The 14,899-nt window shown below is 44.5% G+C and overlaps 1 protein-coding gene across 2 annotated transcripts in view; it reads left to right on the forward strand.

Annotated features, from left to right (window-relative positions):
- The window catches only part of SYNPR (synaptoporin), a 112,967-nt gene that overhangs the window by 87,620 nt on the left and 10,448 nt on the right, over window positions 1-14,899 (forward strand). For both annotated transcript variants that reach the window (XM_069865998.1, XM_069866000.1), the window contains one exon: window positions 12,669-12,867. In XM_069865998.1, the coding sequence (XP_069722099.1) occupies window positions 12,669-12,867 (199 nt within the window). The remainder of the gene's footprint in view (window positions 1-12,668; window positions 12,868-14,899) is intronic.

The raw sequence follows: 14,899 nt of genomic DNA on the forward strand, positions 1-14,899 counted from the left end.
CTAGTCAGTTAAACTCCTGAAGCTACATCTTTGATTTTGCACTCGTTCATCACACAGAAGGTGCCCCTTGTGCAAAGGCAAATTGTGGCCTCCTAATGCTTCTGTGGGTAGAAGGAAGCAAATGTGAGCCAGCAGAAGTTATACTAGCTTCAGGTGTGCTCTGTACCAAAATGTAGATGCCCCAGTTCCCAGGCAGATTTGGCAGAGATCCTGGGAAGGTGAGAGGCACTGGTTAGACTCTGCGTGACCTATTCTAGTTTCATGACATCCTGGAACTCCTTAGATCAACACCTGGTGCCTTTTGGAAAGCTGTGCTTTTGCACAAACAGTGCAACCTCAGGTGAGGTTCAGCAGAGAAAATCAAACGCTGCTTTGTGGCTGCAGTGATCCTTTCTGGCTCTGCAATTGGTCAGTCCACAAAGCTGCATCAACTTAGTCCCTTCTTTTTTGCCAAGCTGTTGCCACCTCACCTAGCATTGCAGGTCTGGGGTGAATACCTGAGCTGACAAGGAAAGGCATTCAATAATATTTATACATCAGTGAAGCTGGAGATTTTCATCAACACCCTGGTTGTATAAATTGACCCTTTAGGATGGATACTAAGGGCTCAGTCATAACTTCAATTATCGTCTTCTAATGGTTTCAAACACTGATCTCAGCAATGCTTTTTATATGTAATTTTGGCCTTTTGTGGAACAGATTTGCCTAACAAGGACTTCTAGATTTTAACTACTGTTACTGGAAACTGGAAATTATGTGGGTGAGGAGCCTAACATGTCATTCTGCTGAGCAAACTTCAGGAGATAAATACATCGGGATACGGACATCTCCAATTGCGCCACCTTAACTGAAGTCTCTTCGTATTTAATGTGACCTAATGATGCAAAGCAGACCAAAGCATTAAGATTTATTTTTAACTAGAGGATACAGATATTTTTTTATTTTTCTTAGTTGCGATTCATACATTCTGGCATTCTGATCATTTATAAAGCTACCCAGGAAACCGTAAGTCCTTTTTTTTCCATAATCCTTTTTTTTTTTTTTCCTAATGGAAATTCAGTAAAAATATTTTATTCTACGGTAATATGAATGCAAGAACTTTCCGACCTATTTAAAGTATGGCCGCAACACGTGGCTTCCTGGTGGTGAAGGCATCAGAGCCCTTGGTCAAGCCTCTGTACTGAAGCAAGCCCATAAGTAACCTGAATGTGGAGTTCACATAGCCAAGCTGGGTGCTCTAAATGAGTGAACTGTTGGCTTTGTTAGAGCTGTTTGCTCTTACGTTGTCTCCTGGGCCAGGGAAAAGTTGATCCAGGTCTGCAGAATGGATATATTTCTTTTCAGCTGTGAATGAACATAGTTTTTAATAGGAAAGGATATTTTGTGTTTTTGTAACCAGCTCTAGTTAAAGTGAATTATTAGAATGAATGCCATAATTCAGAGCCCTGATATGATTTTTATTTACATGTAAATGGCTACAATTTACTGAAATTATTAAAATCTGCATATCGATGTTCTCCAGTGTCCATGGTTCTTCAAGGACCACATTGGCTCTGGGAATGCTGTCCTTGTTTTTTCTTGCTGCTTCTGCATGTCCTCTGAGAGCTTTTCTTAGACCAAGAGAGTAGTGGAATAGGAGAAAACGCCTGTGCTTTTGTACTTGGGGAGATGTGGTCTGCAGTAGTGGCTGTCCATGAGCACAATGTGCAATTTAATTGCTGTTGTCAAGGAGTTTGAAATCACTGCTGGTCTGATTAAAACAGATAAAAATAAGGATGACTTTGTGGCTTTTTTAGTTTTGAGTTCCTCTTCGTGACCCCAATTACAGTCTTCAAAACCCACTTTGTAGAAACCTTCAAGATGGCAACTTGGCCAAAGAATGGTTATTACTGCCAGTTTGCACTTTAGTTTGAGCTGTGGATAAATGCAAGTACCCTTCTCTCAGCAGTGAGGGACTGGGAGTTGCTTCAAGACACTGGACGCTTAGTTCCTGCATGAGATCTATGGAAAACCACCAGAAATCTGATACAGCCACATCACCTTCATTTTGAGGCTGACCCTGTGCATGCTAAGGAGATGGTTCTTAGCATGACCACTGCACTGTCATGTGAGGGAAGAGATCATCCACCACCCCAGAACTTGCTAGCTGCTCTGAAACGCTTAGCTTCTGTGACAAACTATTTTGTACACAGCCAAGAAGCCACAGCTCTAGGGTGGCTGTGTAAGTGGTAAAGTCTTTGCTCATTCGTGCCTTGGTATGTTGGGCTGCTTGAATAGGTCAGGGAAGGAGGTTTGGCTGCTGGTACTGTAAAATTGTGAAGTCTCCAGTCTGCACAAACAGGTTGTCGGGCCAGTGGGCTTGTCGTGAGCAGCTGCTCTGCAGACAAGATGATGTTTCTGGATTTTGAGGTCTTCTCAGTTGCTGCTGTCTTCAGTGTTCTCCAGCTTCTGCTTTGTAGTTTTTAACCCCTTAAAACCTTGAATGCTGAACTGAGGCCATAGAGGAGCGTTGTCTTGCTTTGTAACTCTTCAGACTGGTCAGCTGTTGTCTTTTATGAACATCCATGCACAAACATTGCGTGAACACGGAGCTCATGGGCACACAGCTGGCTGGGAAGTAAATGGGGAAGGGAGGTGGTGGCAACTTTCTGGAGATGGTGTCTGATGCAGGGAAGGGAGAACGCTGCTTGTTAAATTGTAGAAGCTTTTCTTTTAGTACTCAGAACAAATGGTTTCTTGATGAATTTGGATGGTAGTGATCTAGAGTGGCTTATTTTGCTTCACAGAGGCTATATTTTATGCTTAACACTGTTGTAGTGCCAGAAAAATTCTTCACTAGTATTACAGCCAGAATTTTTTCTTAAAGTAAAAGTTACTTTTGGATTTGTTAATATATACAGCTTTTTCACAATTTGAATTTTAATATATATTCATGAATAGTCTCTGTGGTATTGTGCAGTGATGGTGTTTTATCTGTGCCTGCCACAAAGACTTTCTAAAAGTCAGGCTTTTTACAACTTTCCTTGCAAACTCCTCTTTACGTGTTTTCATGCTGCCAGTACAGAAGCAAGCGAAGCAGAAACCCTTTGGGTTTGCTTGGTATTTGATCCCATACCCTAGACAGCATGTGGTGACCCAACTAGGGGACAACCAAACACGTGTCCCTCCCGTTTTCCCTGCTCCCAAATAGGCATTCGCTGTGCAGCAGCCCTGAAGGTTTCCCCAGGACTGTAGGGAGCTGATTACGTGGGATGTCTTTGGTCTCCTCTTGCACCTGGCTTCTACATGAATTTATTTGTCAAGAGTCTAATGCAGTATTTCTTATTCAATAGACTCTGGAGAGGGTGGGCATCCAACCCAATCCAGCGTAGCTCCACACAGTGAGGTGCCTTGCACTGTCCAGTCTGGACTCCCAGAAGCCACACCTCGTGCGTTACTTGGTGTGAAGGTGCCAACAGTTTTTCTGCAGGTCTGTCAGCAGACCCGCAAGGCTACCTTGGCTCTTGGCCTGTGTGCTGCTCAGCCTGCGATTGAGCCCATGGGCTCCCTGAGGAAAGGATTTGACGTGTGCTTTGAATGAAAATATTTTCACTGAGAGTTTTATTGGAGTCATGCCATAAAACTCTATGGAAGACTTAATTTGATTGCTTTAAGTATCTTAGGACAATATACTTGGGGAAATTGTATTTTAACTATAAAGGAATAAAGGTTGCTGCATCTTCTTTAATTCCTCTTGCATTTATCAAAGCAGGTCTTGGAGGTGAAATTGCTGCTTTCAGGGTTTATAGACCTAGGATTAAACTCTGTGAACCCTGCTGCTCTCAGGGCAAAGGATTTATTCTTTCAGGTGGTTCTGGCTGGACATCAGGTGATGCCCAAGAATTTGGGTTGGTTTTACATAGAGTTCATAGCTTATTTGATTGTGGAAGACAAGGTAGATTAGAGATGGAGAGAGCATTGTGAACTCATGCCAGCAGCAGCAGAGTGTGTTGGGGTGCAGGAAAGGGGGCTCAGCAGTCCCACATCGCTCTATGCACAAGCACTGCCTGGGGATTTGGTACACTCACTGCTTGGGAATGGTCTTATTAGAATAAATGACTGGGGTTTAGGCCTTGCTGTATTCTTTCTTTTTCTTATGTTACCTGTCTGGAGGTTTAGATTTTGGGAGATTTTTTTCTCCAAATAAAAGCCTTTGTTCAGCTCTGACAAAGACTTGTTAGTTTGGAAGCTGATGCTTGGGTCTGTCCAGAGGAAAGGGCAGCAGGAGGGACACCAGAGCCATGGTTTCAGTCAGGATCTTATGGTAGGACTAGGTAGCATTGTACAGTTGTGTGTGTGGCAATGCAAATATGTGCCTGTGGCATTTCCAGGCATCCTAATTTGCATTGTTCCACAGACACAATTTTTTTTAAGTTAACCAAGGGCTACTTTACTTCAGAGATGGTAGTTTAGCTTCCCAATGACTAGGAAGTGGTTCACCCCAAGAAAATAGCTCAGCAAAAGGAAGTCAGAGAGCAATACCACCAGTCCATACCATGAAAAATGTAAGTGCTCAATCTGTGAAGATATTTGGGTTTGTAAAGACTAGTGGAGCGTGTCTTTGAGTGCTATGCTCTGCTTGCACAGCAAGGAAATGTGTGTGTTTCTGAGAAGAGCTGTGAAAATAACTCAGGAGATAAATCTGGGTCTGGATGTAGGCTTGGAATTGGGGTTGGGATCACCCACTCAGCTTTCCTAGCGCTCTGGGTGGTGCATGTTCTATAATGAGTGGTTTTATTTCCTTTTTGGTGTTACGGCAGAGTACTAGAGTTTGCATTACTGTTACATGCACAGTCTGGGGAAGCTCGTTGCTACGGCTGGCATGCGCCTGGGACAGTTCTTACTCCAGGAGTGCGATAAGGCTGTTGCACAGGCTGTTTTCCAAGACCTTTGTGAACGCAATCACTAGAAGTGGGTACTGCAAGTGGTATCCCAAGCTGTGGATGCGGCACTGGTGCCCTCTCTTCACCACCACTGGGGTTGTCCCTATTCCATCGTCTTTAGAGCCTGTCCTCGGGAGGGTTTTGTAGCTTCCTTTCTTGGAGACCTGAGCACTTTGGAAGGTCTCTGACTTGCTGTGTTAACGGGAGAAGAGATGTGAGGTGGAGAGGGGTGGAACAGAGGACACGCGTGTTGCGTTGCTTTGGGTAGGTATTGCGGCGTGCCTGCTCCAAGATGCCTGCACTGGGGGAGTTACCACCTCTCCCAGCACGGCACATGCAATGTGGTGTGTTGAGACGGCAACTGTGGCTGACAGCTTGTCCTATTAAAAACAGTACTGTAGGAAAATAGTACTGGCCAAATGTTTGCACAACAGCTATGTGCGAGTGAGGGCTGGGAACCTGACAAGTTAAGTAACTGAAAATATGAAGGAGGGAGGAATATTTTCCATTATCTTGACTGGACATAAACCAGAAGAGAATATAGGTTGCTACAGCTTTCTTGTTCAGCTTCCCAGCAGCATGTTCTGGAGTTTTTGGTGATGCTACTTTCAACATGCTTTTGGATGGGTGTAAACTACTGAAGGCACCTATGACAAAGTGGAGATCTTCAGGGTGTTCAAAAGTCCAGGATAGGACTTCGGAATAAATGTTTACAAGATGAAATATGTGTTTGTGTGAAAATGCTGGTAGTGATGAATAATTAGAGATAAGGACTTTGAGATATTTTCTTGAAGAAACTGAGAGATTTGATTGAGAGGGCGGAAGTTCAAAGTTAAATACTTTCAAATAGTCTTTGATCAGCAAACTGTTTCCTCCTCCAGAAAGCAAAGAAACAAAAGAACAAGCCTGGATTGCTGAGTCAGCTGAAGCATTTCATTTTTATTTCCTGTCTCTAGAGAAAAATGAGCTGATTTCATAGGGATAGGTATGTGGTATAAACAAATGTGCTGCTGCTCTGGAAGAGGAGTCCAAAGAGAGAAGGGTATTGAGAGTAGCTTTGGATGCTGGGGAGTCCCGAGGGGATGTTGAGTTTGGGGGCTGAAAGAGTGAGGTACGGAAAATTGCTGGGGCAGTTAGGAAATAGTTAGAATTACCTCAGTTTAGAATGGCTGTAACATATACAGGCAGCCCCAAGATGTGCATCATGGCAGATGGGCAGTGGGAAAAGCGGGGAACAGGAATGCTTCAATAAATGGTAATTTCTTCATCTCAGGAAAAGAACTGTTAGAGAGCAGGTTTGGAGTGAGAAAGTCTTGTTGCAAAAAGGTGGAAAACACCAGTTTTTCCAGAACATCATAGATGCAAAAGAGCCAGGGAGCAGTCACCTCTGCTAAGCCCATCACATTCCCTCAGCTGCCCAGGGCTCTATTAATATTTCATCTCTTGAGCTTTGAAGAACCAGAAAGAACTTTGGCATTAATGACTTCAAACAGTTCAAATGTGGTATTAATAGGCTGGCTGCCTCATAAAGAGACAGACTTCAACAGCACTGGGATCCCTGGGTGCAGAAATTCAGATCCTGTGGGGAATTATTGGATAATGGTTATAATTGGAGAAAAATACGGACTGAGGGCAGCTGCTTAGCAGTGGCTCACTCTGCAAGAGTTTGTGGTGTGTATGAAAGCTCAGCGTGGCTCCATTATTGCAGGGCTCCCCACCTCAGAAGTCTGTGCTCCGAGAGTGGATCTGGGGGAAGGAGGAGAAGGCTACAGAGCTCAGCTCCATCGACCCTCCCAAGGGCTGGAAGGAAGCCTGTTCTATGCTGTGTGGGCAACCTTTCTGATAGCCAGGGTTCTGCACTGAGCACGCAGGGATGCTCTGTGCCAGAGAAAATGCTGTTTGCAGTGAGGAGCACTATGTGCATTCCTTCCTCCTGGAGAACAGGCTGTGGAGAGGGTCAGAAGAGTCAGAGGGTCTTGATTTCATTGAAGAAAAGACCTTTCCTTCTCAGTCATTTTCTACTTTTACCAGAGTATTAAAGGTCACTTTTAAAGTATCTTTCTTTATATGGGTAGTACCTCTAGGGAAGCCTTATGGAAGGGATAAGCTGTGATGTGAGCAGAAAGGCTCCCATTTATTACTGTACTTCACTATCATAGAATCACCAGGTTGGAAAAGACCCACTGGATCATTGAGTGCAACCATTTCTATCAATCACTAAACCACGTCCCTCAGCACCTCATCCACCCGTCCCTAAAACACCTCCAGGGAAGGTGAATCAACCACCTCCCTGGGCAGAAAATCCATATTCGACCATGAGAAGGACCATTTGCCCAGGGAGTGGCTGGCTGGAGGCGCCCTTGTGCAAGCACATCAGCACAGTCTTGTGGAGCAAGGAAGCCACAGTTTTTCCAGGGCTAACTGAAAGAAATGCCTTTATTTTGTATCCCAGAGAAAGGAAGGTGAACACCCCTGTCCTGTTCCCGTGCCTCGCCAGAACAGTTTGACTTATGAAGGGTACCTGTGCATTTTGGCATTTCACTACTGTATTTTGAATTCCATTGCTCCTTTGTTTTGGTGATTGTCAGCCAAGACAAACATTTTGTGACAAGTTCTTCTACGAGTGCTACCTGCAGTAACTGATTTCCAGTGCTGTATTTCTCTCATTGCTTTTCAGACAGTAAATACAATTGACAGCTTGACTGCAAGAAACAAGTGAGGGGGAAATAAAACCCAATGAAAGGATAACGGATCTCTGGGTTTTTGCAAGCACGTGTGTGGGTGTTGCAGATTTTGCTCAAGCATGTCGTAGATGGACCAGGGGGTGGATTACAAGATGCTATTTTCAGAAAATAGGACAACGTGCCAAAACAGTTTGCCTTTTTTTTTTTTTGTCTGCTTTTCGCCATGTCCCAGTAAAGGGATGGAGAAACACTAACCCTCATTGAGAATTTTTAGAGGCAGGACTTCATCTGTTGTTTATTAATCCAAGCAGTGATCAAAGCCCAGAAGAGGAAATCTGTGCCGGATCATCAATAATACTTGAGCACATACTTGTGGTTAATTGCATGTTGTGTTGGTTTCAAGTCTAAGTCTTGTGTGTGTTGCTGAAGGGGGAGATTTTATGAGTCAGGCAAGATTAAATCACTGGGTGCACACACTCCTGCTTGGGCTCTTCTGTGTCTGCTGGTAGAGTGGGATGTGGGACAAGACGGGTCTTGGAGGCAGTTGGCTCTGACCATTTCTGTGCTCAAGGATCATCAGGTGAACTGGACTGCTTGAAAAAAAAAATAGAGGGGCTATAATAAAAAGCAAATTGTGGCTTGGATATTGTACTGCAGAAGTTCAGGAAAGAATGGCATCTTCACAGAAAGGCAGCTTCACATTGACATGGAGAGTGCGCAGCTTCTGCTCCCCCACGCACATGTAACAGCTGTAGCTTTGTTCGCCATGTCTGGCTTCATGTATTGTTTTCAGAGCAGGGGTAATTAGTGTCTGAAAATGTAACTGTTCTTTGCTATGGTGGAACAATGTAAAAACCCTTTTTTTTTTCACTGTAAAACATTCCTGCCCTCTTTTGATCTTGTCAAACTAGACAATACAGCTGTCTTGTCATCATATTTGCCACGGCAACAGAAAGTTTGCCAAATGGTAGAAGATGCCTCAGAAGCCCTAATTACTGGGACTTCATCAGGGAAACCTGACTGCCTTTGGTGGACTTGCTTCAGATTCAAGCAAATTTAAGAGAATTCAGACCTGGATGGCTTGGCAAGGGGGGGTTGCTATTAACAAACAGACTCAATAGGTGAAGGGGGTGGTGTCAGTAGTGATGAGCAGCGAGGCTGATCTTAGCACTGCTCTGCCTAGTGTGGCATGCAAAGTCACATTCCACAGTCATCTGCTTTATTTCAGAATTAGTAACAATACTTAACACAATACAAGGCAAAAAAAAAGGCACTATCCAGCTCATTTTTAGAGGAACCCGTGGGCGAAGAGTTTTTTATTACTTTTTTCCCTAATTAGGTATATTTATTGCTGAAGTGTTCCTTTTCTTTGCATTGTCCATCAATCAGTGAAAATCACTTTTGCTAATGCAGAACATTGCTCAGATGTTAACAAAAGGCTTGATCGCTATGGGTCACTCTTGGGGCTCCTGGTTTTCTTTAGGAAATGGAGAAGCAAAGGTGAAATGGAGGGGGAGGGTTTGCTGGAGATAGAAGAGCAGCCGGAAGGCACCGGCCAAGGATGACTTGAAGAAAAAGGTGGGATGTAAAGAATAAGAGATAAGAGAAGATGAGAGAAGACTAAGTCAGAAGACGTAAGAGGCGGAACAGGTAGAATTACATCAAAAGTGGGAGGCAGAGGTAGAGGCAATTAATTTTTGGTGAGTCATCATCAAGCCATCCTGCCCCCAGACAGGCTGACTCAGCAACATCGGTGGAAAAATTGGATCTTTCTCTGAGATGCCATTCCAGATCAAAGAGGTTTCGATTAGTAAAACTGTATTTTCTGTCACTGATCCTCCCCTGCTTAAAGAAGCTTTTCAAATGCCTCTTGTGAGGTCAGTATCCGCTTCAACCACCCCAGGGCTTGGCTCGTTCCCCTCTCTTCCCTGCCACATCACCTCTTCCCAGCTCAGAGCCACGGTCTATTTTGGGGCTTTTTGCACAACTGAGATCTAGGTTGTTTGGTCAGAGGTGAGGTGGCCACCAGAGGCAGCAATTACTGCACATTGTCTAAAAGGCCAAGGAAATCTAAAAAGACAAGTGAATGAATAAAAATAACTTCATGGAAGAAGACTTCTGAGATCTGGTATCCCTGACAGATGCTTGGCCACAAAAGCACTGCTGGGAAGATAAGAGTGAGATGTTGATAAGATATGTGAATGTGTTCTCTGGCTTATCGTGACTCAGAACTAAGGTACAGTCAGGAAAATAGGGAATAGAAAAGGAAAGTGGTCTTACTTTACCACATTTCAGAAAGGCTGGTGGGTTGTGGGTGATTACACTGGATGGGGCTGCAGTGACTGAGGCCGGTTGGAGGAGCAGGGTGTGGGCAGCAAGATGAAATAATTGAAGGATGTTTCTTTGGTATGTGCAGGGGCTTGAACTGCTACTTGCAATGCCGTGTATTGCCTGGTGTGCTATTTCAGGACTTCATGGGAGGGGAAAAGACAGCAACCCTAAGGACATCTTTTACATGATAAAATGCCTTGCACTTCTTTTTTTATTCCCCAAAGCAACCACATTGCATTTAATGTAGCTCACCCCAATTTTGTAGCACTTGTGAGGGCCAGAGCAATTCTCTAAAGCCTGTTTTGCAGGCTTGTAGTGATAGGATGGGGAGGGATTGTTTACAAAGTGGTAGGACTAGGGGCAATAGGTATAAACTGGAGAGGGGCAGATTTAGACTAGACATAAGGAGGAATTTCTTCACTGTGAGGGTGGTGAGGGAGTGGCACAGGTTGCCCAGGGAAGCTGTGGCTGCCCCATCCCTGGAGGTGTTCAAGGACAGGTTGGATGGGGCTTGGAGCAACTGGATGCAGTGGGAGGTGTCCTTGCCCATGGCAGGGGGTTGGAACTGGATGATTTTTAAGGTCCCTTCCAACCCAAACTGTTCTATGATTCTGTCTGCAGTATGAGGTAACACAAAACCGTAGAGGTCGTGCTATCACAGCAGAGCCTGGCTTTCCCATGTGAGGCTGGAGCCTTCTCACCAAGCTCAGTGAGAAAAGCGGTTTCCGCACCCAGCAGCTGGGCTCTTAAAAAGCTCAGTGTGGCCTTTCACACACAACAAATGCGGTTAATTATTTAAGAACCAGAAAATGTTACTTAAGCATTTGGTGGTTTGAGAGGAGAGTAAATAAATAAGACCCAACCTTGAATACCTTTGTTTCAAGTTGCAAAGTCTGGACTGATGAGGGAACCCCGGGTCTGCCAGTGGAGGGGAGCAGAGGGTGGTCCACAGCTCTGGCTCTGCCCACCACTGCATGTGTCCTGGGCTGCAGGGAACACTGGGTTGACCACAGCTTCAAGCTCTGGAGATGGGACCTGCAGGGAAACTGTGGGCACAGCCTCTGGCTACGCAGCGTTGCATTCCCTTGGGGAAGGAGAGATGGAGCCAAATTTCTTCCTGATCCAAAACACCACAGAGGATGCCACTGGTTTCAAGAGATTTTGAACCAGGTTCCCAGGTTCATTCTCTGTCAATGCAGTGCCCAAGCAGCTGTGCATGAAGAAAGTAGAAAGCTTTCTTTTCAGACCATGCAAATAATGCATTTCAAATCTTCCCATAATCCTGGTGATGGTTATAATGGAGCCACTTTCTCTCCAGGCTGCAAAATTGGCATGACAGGCACTAGGAAATCTTCCTTTCCTTTTTTTTACCCCTTTAAGGAAAGAACAATAAGCCCTGATAAAAAGTCTGCATGCTTTGCTGCCAGGAAGCTTTGAAACCAAGTGAGGAAACTGTCTGATCATGAGCACTGGAGTCTTTCTCCTGTGTTCAGTTTTCTTCAGACTTTGCTGTGTTTGCATAGGGGAGGCGAGTCAGCCGCTGCTCATCTTTGCAATCTAGGCAGATGCCTTTCTTGTTTTCATCCCACCACTACTATAGCCACAGAAGCTCAGGGAAGAAAAAGCCTGAGGCAGATAACTGGCGTTATGCATCAGTCACTGATGAAAAGGTTCCGCCTACGCATTTGGGTACATTTTGTTTAGACCAGGAAAAGCAAAAAGTCATGCAATCCTCCAATGTCCATTAATCCATCTTCTGTGATTTCTACTGCGGGCACTTTGTTTTCCTCTTGGGACTTAACTTTTTATTTAGTCATATATTCATGGCTGCTGCTGCTGTTGGCTCGCTGTTGCGTGCATTAATTGCTCTTGAGCAGAGGAATGTCTCCCGGAAGGCCTCATCCTTTCTCTGCACCAGATAATAACTTCTTTAATTGCTGCTGTTAACTTGCTGCTGGATTCATCCCCTCCACCCTTCCTATACAGAGCAGAACAGCATGATCCCTCATCAGACCCCATGTCCCCACTGATGCTAACCCAGGTCATGCAACAGGACCAGCCAAAGTACCCCTTCCAAGGAACCCCTTTCTCCTTCTGAATCAGAAATAAAACATATTAGAGCACAGCAAGGTCTAGCAGGAGCTGCCAGGCAAACCCACAAATCTTTTAGCTCGGTTGCTGGTTGCGAACAGCGTGCAAGTACTGGGTTAGGGCTTTGGTTGCTTAAACCAGGGTATGCAGACTGTTTTGTTGACCCCAGATGTGTACTTCTGCTGCAACTTGGGTTTAAAAGCTTTTAATGTAGAGGCACTACGTGGCTTCCAAATATAGGTATACCATGACCTTAGTATAGAGCATAAGACCTGTTTTCTGCCACCTTGATTGTAAGAATTTGAGAATCAAATTGTTTCTCGGGTTATTCTTTTTCAGTTGTTGCCATGACAAAATCCCATAGAGGAAGGGAGGGTTGTACCATTGGAACATCAACTTTTCTCTGAAATTGATGTGTTCAAGTCCTCAGTCTCACCTAGATGCTCATGTGCAAGTAATCCCACATGTGCTGTTAGCTCTGAAGAGTACAGCCCATGAGGCTGCTTATAGGGCCAGTTATTCAAGCATGAGGTCAACGCACATTGGGAACGAGATAGGGAAACAGAGAAAATGTTTGTCTTTTTTGAGTAAATGTTTCCGTTTTCTATACTTCACCTGCCATTCTTGGAATGTTTTCCAGGTTGCACCAAGTGAATTTTGATGCTCCCACTTGTGAAGGCAAGCGCCGAGAAAAGCTCTCCTTGATAGGGGACTTCTCATCTTCAGCAGAGTTCTTTGTCACCATTGCAGTCTTTGCCTTCCTCTACTCACTGGCTGCCACCGTGGTTTATATCTTCTTCCAGAACAAGTACCGTGAGAACAACAGAGGGCCTCTAATTGTAAGTGTGCATTTGCAGCATTTTCAGGTGCTGTTCTTAAACTCTTGGTTTTTTGGTGGTTGAGGCTGTGCCATGGTCTGGGATGTCCAAGTGGCCCAGTACCCAAAGCGTCTCTGCATTCACCTGTTTGTTCTTTTTTTATCTTAATGGCAATTTAAACTTTTAGTATCAAGGGTAACAAAGCTTACATGTGGGTAGAGTTTAGTCCTAATCTTGTATGTGCTTGTGGGATTTCCCACTTCTCTCCCACTGTCTGCAGTGATGATGGTCACACAAATAATGAACATGTAGCTGGGGATGACTGCTGGGTTGGGGTCCAAGCCATACATCTGTGATATCAGACCTTCATTGGTAGGGGGGAAAAAGGGAAGAGGCATCATCCTAGCAGATAAATGAAACCATGCCCCTTGGCAAAGCCTAGCCAGGGAGACCTCTTATTGCTAATTACTGCTGGGTTCAACCAAATTATTTTGCTTTGGAGAACTACGTGGCTGGTTTTCCAGTGTTACCCTGAGCTCCCAGCACATTTATGTCTCTGCTGGTTTGTGAGGCTCCTCACTTTTCAATTATTCTATGCACCTGTCAAGCTGTGGCTGTTTGTGCTTTTATTTTTCTTTTTACTGATTCCTGAAGGCTTGTGATAAAAAGCAAGTGCTGCTGTGCATTCCTTTTCTTATAAATCAAGACTATAAAACCACTGAGAGCAATTTTGTTCTGGGTGTCTATTTCCTGACAGTGCCTCATGCCCTGTGCGACACCCCTTAATCTTGCTGATCCTCTGCTGTGTTGAGGCTGGGTTAGGTCTCTGCATCTCTGTGGCCCATGGGAGAGCTGGGAGGGGCTCTTTATCAGGGAGTGCAGGGAGAGGACAAGTGGGAATGGTTTTAAGGTGAAAGAGAGGAGATTGAGATTAGATATTAGGAAGGAATTTTTTTACTGTGAGGGTGGGGAGGCACTGGCACAGGTTACCCAGAGAAGTCGTGGATGACCTGTCCCTGGAGGTGTTCAAGGGTGGATTTGATGGGGCTTTGTGTACCCTGATCCAGTGAAAGCTGTTCCTGCCTGTGGCAGGGGGGTTGGGACTGGATGATCTTTGATATCGCTTCCTGCTCAAACTGTTCTATGACTCTATGATCTGCAGGCTGTAGGGCTGCCTCATCCTCTCCCTTCCACGGAGAACACTGTTCTGCGTGGCTGCAAGGGTACAGTTACACTGAGGTGGAGGAAATATTTCTCTAAGTCTTGGTGTGAAGAGCAGTTCAAAGGGAAGGTGGTGGGAGTTTAGTCAGGACCAATGTAAGGCAAGAGTTCTATCTTTAAATGCTTAAGTTTACAATTGACAGAAAACAGATATTTGGCTGAGTCTTGTGCCTTAAATGACTCAAAGCCACCAATAAAGAACATCTGAAAAATATAACAGAAAGGAAAATAAATCATCAGCACAGGAAGGCTGTACCTGCTAAATGAAGTAACTACAGTAGCAGTAAGAAAAATTTAAACTGTAGGGAGGTGATCTTAGCATCACAGGGGTTGGGAGGAAAGACTTTCCTAAAGCAAGGAGATGCGTATTGTTTTAATTTAGTTTGCATAATTCAAGACGGACGAATTGATACAGAAGGAAAAAATTTCATTTCACATCAAAGGAAATGAATCCTCTTCATTTGGGGGTTGTTGGCACCTTTCCTCTCCTCTCACAGAGGAGAGGTAGAACAGGCAAGATAAAGGGATCCCTACAGAAACATTAAATAAATAAAGTGTCTTGCTTCTGCTTGATTCAGTTGATATCAAGCAATATCTCATTTCAAACTGTCTCATCAAAGGATTAGTTGCAAAGATCTGCCATTCTAATTTCCTTGTGGAAAACAATTCTTTCTTCTGACTAACCACATCCTGTGTAGCAATAGAAAAAAATAATACTAATGTGTCAGATTGTGATGTGGCCATTTGCCATTGTCCAGGACTTTCCTGATATGTCTGCTGCAATCATGTTTGTCACAGGGTGTGTGACCCTGGTGCAGCACTAACGTGGCAC

This window comes from Phaenicophaeus curvirostris, chromosome 11 (assembly GCF_032191515.1).
Source record: "Phaenicophaeus curvirostris isolate KB17595 chromosome 11, BPBGC_Pcur_1.0, whole genome shotgun sequence".
Classification (NCBI taxonomy): Eukaryota; Metazoa; Chordata; class Aves; order Cuculiformes; family Cuculidae; genus Phaenicophaeus; species Phaenicophaeus curvirostris.